The sequence below is a fragment of the Eptatretus burgeri genome, chromosome 12, assembly GCF_056783735.1.
Source record: "Eptatretus burgeri isolate ZD-2024b chromosome 12, Ebu_testis_v1, whole genome shotgun sequence".
NCBI lineage: Eukaryota > Metazoa > Chordata > Myxini > Myxiniformes > Myxinidae > Eptatretus > Eptatretus burgeri.
Genome location: NC_140972.1, coordinates 6,936,768 through 6,942,767, shown reverse-complemented (window position 1 = coordinate 6,942,767; position 6,000 = coordinate 6,936,768). Strand labels below are relative to the sequence as shown.

The window sequence follows — 6,000 nt, the reverse complement described above, 5'->3', positions numbered from 1 at the left end:
CTGTTAGCTTGACAATATCAAGGAGGGCTCGCACCCTTGGTACGTAAATTTTTTTTTTTTTTAATCAGGTTCAGTCAAGCCGAGCTGCCAAGTACATAATGGCTTACTTTGTTGAGCCAATTGGTGGGCTAGAACATCCCAGGCTAACACTCAGTAAGGACTATGCCAGACCAATTAATGAAAAGATGAGCAGATTTAGAGGAACAAACATCAAAGGTTTATTTACAAGGGCAAGAAAAAGCATGTGGTAAATTTAAAACAGGGCTTATTTCCAGGCATTTGTACAACAAGGACATACAGTAATTTGCGAGGAGTGTGCAGCAAAAGACATAAAATGTGGTCCAAAAGTAAAAAGACAAAAAAGCAGAGTTATCACCATTTTTATCTATTTTAGACAATATTACTTTGAGTTTAATGAAACAGGACCCATCAGATCATACCACAGAAGGATGAGATAGTAAGGAGTGTTGAGAATCGTTTGAGGGTTTGGCAGCCTCTTTCTTAGCCATGCAAGCTGAGGAGTTTGCGTTGCCCTGTCACTATGGGAAAGGGTCATGGAGAAATACCGGACTGGCCTCCTCTTAATACTGTGCTTTTTAAACAGGATCAGTTGAACTGGACTGGACTGAACTGCTCACCAAGCTCGCTCCAGTGCTTCTCTCTGCCCTGTGTCACCATCCTCCTCAATGCAAGAAATGCCCAGATAGCGAAAGCTCCCTGAAGCAGCTCTCTCCCGTTCTGTTCCTTGATTGAAAAAGCCTGCATTGCACTTGATGCTCCAAAGAGCCAACACAAAGCCTACTGTACATGCGAAATGAAGGCATTCACATCACTTTTATGCCCCCCAAGGGGGAACAGGGTGGTCTTCTGGGGTGGGATGATTGGGCAGAGTCTGAGCCCACATTCTCTTCTGGCATGACTGCTGGGAGCAAAGGTCAAAGACCCGCCTCTTTCTCTGAATGCGGCAAGTCCATTGGTCCACATGATCCTTCATGTGGTCTTTTGCCTTGTGAGCTTGCTGTTGTTTTGGAGTTTTCATTCCTCCTTGGTACCAGCCATGCCATGGAGTTCCACACTTAACATGGGCGTTGCATCTTTCGTTCCCCATTTGCACCACAAATATCCTGGAAGGGCAGAGATGGTGCTCTGTGAAGCCAGTGACCTCCTTAGTCGGTACAAGGTATGATAACTTTGAATCCCAGTGCAAACTTACGCCGATCTATTCCCAGACCTTTAGTGATATGGTGTATTGCTATGGCATGGATTGACGCTAAATGGTGCCCTTCCTCACGGTGTTCGGTGCTGTGATTATAGATTGCGTCTGTCATGCTGGTGGGGCTTAGTGAAGCAGTTGTGGTGTAGTTTGTGGTTCCTTGATTATAACGCAGTTGGTCCGTCGGGCGAGCATCGTGAAAAATGGCGTCTTTGGTGATGGCGTTTGGTTCAGTGGTCGGTCTTCTGGCGAAGAGAAGTGGTTGTAATTGTGGTTGATATTGTGGTTAAATGGTGATGCCGTTCCATTGATGGTAAGCGAGTTATTGTTGGAATGGTGATCAAGTGAGTGAGCATTGTGCAATAAGCTTCAAAAGTGAATGACAATTGAAGTCTGGAAAGAAAGTCTGTATGCCTGCTTTAATGTTGAGATGGTGGTGATTGCTGGTGGTGTCCAAAATCATGCTTAAGTGTCTTCATGGTTAACTATTGGGTTTTGGTGGGCAGATTCAAATGGGTTTAGGCAGGATATTTAAATGAGCCTCCTACCTGTCAGCGAGGCTTTGCTGTGGCGCCTTTGTGATCACCACCCACGCACCCATGATGTTTACTTTTAAATGAGATGAAATGGGATAAAGCAGGGAATAACCCATCTAACCTTTTACAATGCATATTCCCTTCATAACCCATTAGACACAAGGGGAGGACCCCATCTGAAACATGTAAAAAGAAATATACCACCTCAGGAACTGCTGTATGTTGGTTGCCATACATTACTGGGGGAGTGACAGTTCTCAGAACCGTAACACTACCCCCCTTCCCTTCACCAGACTTGTCCCGAGTCAACAGGCCATCATGTAGACATGCAGGTGTAGTGACACATGTACACATGCTTCTCAGACAATTACCTATGGATCGCTGAATGTGACATTTCAAAAGTTCATTCATGTCCCCAAAATAATTAAATCTTATGCATTGTGCAACTAAACTAACTGATTCATATGGGCAGCCTTATGTTAAATTGCTGGAAATTGAAGCTAAACACTTACCCAGGTTGGCTTAACAATAACTTATTTACAATTCTGATCCAGGACATGCACAAAAAAAAGAATGTTCTTGGTGCACAATTTTTTTTGGCGCATCAAATAGCGGTTCTCGGTGCATTTGTAGTGGTCACAAAGTTAGTGGTACTCTTACCAGGCTGCTGAAGGTGGCCTTCCTGAACATGGCAGGCCAGGCGCCATCCCACAGTCCATTTGAACTGGCCAAAACAAAAGAGTACAAATCCTTGCAGCATCGACTGCCGACATGTCAATCCTTGGTAGCGTGTAGCGATAGTGGCTGCCCACAAAGCAGTCCACATGGCAAAATGATGGTGGCCGCTTACACAGCAGTCCTTTGTGGCTGAATGAATCAGGATGCTGCAAGAGGGCATGGCAAGTTTGGCAAGCAAAGGAACGGCAAGGCACAGCAAAGGTAAACAACGCAAGGCAACAAGTTAAGGCAACCGAGGCTGGCAGATGATACTGGCCAGCCTCATAATGTATTCGTACTGTCATGGGTGAGGGTTCACGGTCAGTTGGTGACCTCCTGTTTTTGGAGGGGGGGCAGGAATGTGCAGAGGCAGCAGATAAGGCGGCCAGCTTCAGCCAAAATCTGAGCCTAACTACCCCGCTAATCCCTTCAAGTACCCCAACCCCATTTAGTCCCTCTAACTTAGCTCCAACCTAACTCTTGCCCCTCTAAGCCCTGCTATCTAATTTATCCATCCTGGGTCCATTAATCCCACAAACGAACCTATCTCCCGAGAGGAAATCAACACACACATGGTGACAAATAAATGAGGTGGCGTGGCACTACAAGGCTCGCTGGCAGAGTCACACGATGGATTGGGGGTGTGCATACCCTCCACTAAAAATGGTTCCACTCAGAATCCAATTACACTACTCCATTATCCAGCGGCTTCAAGTACACAAAAATGGCACCAAGCGGGAGCATCCCTACTCTATCCTAACATCTCAAAACTACATTTCTTCCTTACCATAAACCCCACCCCCTCAACCCCCACCCCGTACAGTGGTTCAATGCAACTAATTTGCCTGTCATCTGCGTTCGTGCGCTTATCAATGTGGGGCCTGGCCCTCAATTTCTCTGTCATGCCCTCGCACGATGTCATGGCTAGGCAGTGTGGCTCCATCTACAGGCCTGTCTGCCTGTGAATTGGGAATGTACCCCAGAGGAGAGCATCCACGTACACGTAGGGTTCCCAAGAATTAATTATTTCTTAGTTTGTGTGTCGATCGATCCTTGCATTGTTTCCAGGGATTTGAGGGGTGGAAATGTGTTGTGAAAATGGTCTGTGTATTCCTAGTGTGATGTTTTCCCATTTGCTACTTTGAATCCAACAACAATCCGCTTCACCAAACCTCAATTCAACAACCCTTCTTTCATCCCGTCGGTCTTTCCTTAAACCCCGGTAATTTATGAAATCAGTTACCATAACTAAATGCACGTCTGAGGGTTGAAGTTTTTTTGCTTTATTTAGGCAAAAAACGATCGGCTTCTCATCAGATCAAATGCAATGAACGATCTTGAGGGCCAGAGGCCCCCAAAAAAATGAGGCCCCAAAAATTGAGACCATTGAATGATCCACTTGTTATGAATCTGTTTGTTATGAATCTAGGCCAGGGATCGATGTACTTCTTCCCAAATTGAGACCATTGAATGATCCACTTGTTGTTGAATCTAAGCCAATGAACAATCCACTTGTTGCTCAATAAAAGTCAATGAACGAGCCATTTGTTGATGAATATGGGACAATGAACGAGGCACGTTGACAAACCGAGATCATTTAAAAATGCGCTTGTTGCCAAATATAAGGTAAAATGAACGATCCGATTGCTGCATAATATAGGTCAGTGAACGATCTGCTTGTTACTGAATCTTGGCTAAAAAACAATGCGCTTGTTGCAAAATCGAGAACAATGGTGTATTGCACTTGTTGTTGAATGTAGGCCAATGCAAAATCTGTTTGTTGCAGTATCTAAGGCAATGAACAATCTGTTTGTTACCAAATCGAGGACAATGAACTATCCACTGGTTGCCAAATCAAGATTAATGAATGATCCACTTGTTGTCGAATTAAAGGCAATGAAGAATCCACTTGTTGCTGAATCGAGGCCAACGAACAATCTGCTTATTACTGAATGCAGGCCAAATGAAACTCAGTAAATGATTCACTTGTTGACTAATGTGAGGCAATGAACAATGTATTTGTTGTTGAATCAAAGCCGACGAAAGATCCACTTGTTGCTCAATCGAGGACAAGGAATGAAATGCTTGTTTACAAATTGAGGCCAATTAAGTCATGCATTGGTCCAATTTGTTTTGACATGATATTATATTTTAGTTTGTGTGACTTTCTTTTCTTTTATAACTTGTACAGTAAACCCTTAAATATCGCAGGAGTTATTGAAAATGCTGTGATATTCAAAATTCTTATACTTAAACCCAAGGACCTAGGGGGGAAAGGGGGTTAGGTTCCTGGGCTTCGAAAAAATATGGAAGAAGGTTGCTGGCAGGCAAAAATTTACACACACAATTGAAATAAACATTTGAAATAAATGAATATATATATATATATATATATATATATATATATATATATATATATATATATATATATATATATATATATATATATATATATATATATATATATTGTTACGGATTTCAGAATCTGGTCTGGTGAATGCATCCACACATCCTGGTCCTCAGACAGTTATTTCCTTAAATGCATGTTCAGATTATCCCCATCCCCATGTCTAATAGGATGTTAAATGTGATGCGTTGAGAAGGGTAAAGGAGAGATCCCCTCTCTTATGGGATGTGTTTTTTCTTTCTGACAGACACGTTCACACACATTTCTTTCGCGAGCTCGGACGCCCGCCTTTTTGAGAGCGCATGGGTCGTCATGGTAACCATGCCCCAGTGGGGCGGGGTGAGCTTGGGGCAGACGGCACCCTGTGGAGACGGCTCGGGGATATTAAAACGAGCGAGAGAAAGCGTGAGGAACGTTCTGAAGAGAAAGAGATACGTTGTGAAGAGAAAGAGAGGCGTTCTGTGAGGAGAGACGTTCTGAGATATTAAAAAAACGAGCGAAAGAGGGACGTTCTCTGAGGAGAAAAACTCTGAGGAGAAAAAGTCCAGAGAGGAAAAAGCAAAGGGTGAGAGAAGCGACCAAGAAGCAGATGTCCAACCAGCGCCGGAGACAATTCGCCCTTCCAGTGCTTCGGCAAGCGAGCGTGTGGTGAGCATGTGGGTGTGAGCAGCGCCACCAACAAGTGAGGCTCAGGTCGATCACCAACAACACCAGGGTCTAAACCCACAACGGACGATCTCAGTGCCCTCCAGACGTCGACAGGCGTTCAAGGTTTCCCCGCGAGAGGGTGCATGGCAAAGCTGGGTGCTGGCGACGGATATGACACGCACGCACGCATTCTTAGGACGTTTTCGCTTCAGCGACCACTTTATGGTGAGCGAGACGATTCTCCCCCTCTCCTCCCCCTGGATGATCTGCTGGGGACCCTTGTCTGTGTTTAGCTGAAAGTCGACCCACCCCCCCCCCCCCCCGATAAGCATCTGCTCTTTGCCTCTTTCCTGGCATTTTGATTGATTTTGCTTTGAAATTCATTCTTTATTTACCTCAGAAAATAAAAGGTTATTTTTATTTATTTATTTTATTATTAATAAATTATTTGTCGATTTCCAACCTGTCCGTGTTTGTCC

General features: G+C 44.2%; 1 protein-coding gene across 16 annotated transcripts in view; it reads right to left on the bottom strand.

Moving 5' to 3' along the window:
* Positions 1-200: 200 nt before the first annotated feature.
* Positions 201-6,000, bottom strand: part of LOC147015027 (uncharacterized) — a 41,129-nt gene continuing 35,329 nt past the window's right edge. For all 16 annotated transcript variants that reach the window (XR_015050195.1, XR_015050197.1, XR_015050198.1 and 13 more), the window contains 2 exons: positions 2,410-2,633; positions 201-1,124 (listed from right to left, as the gene is read on the bottom strand). Coding sequence is in view for 10 of the 16 variants with exons in the window: in XM_085849337.1 (XP_085705463.1) it covers positions 836-1,124; positions 2,410-2,633 (513 nt within the window). In the remaining 6 variants the exon portion in view is untranslated. The remainder of the gene's footprint in view (positions 1,125-2,409; positions 2,634-6,000) is intronic.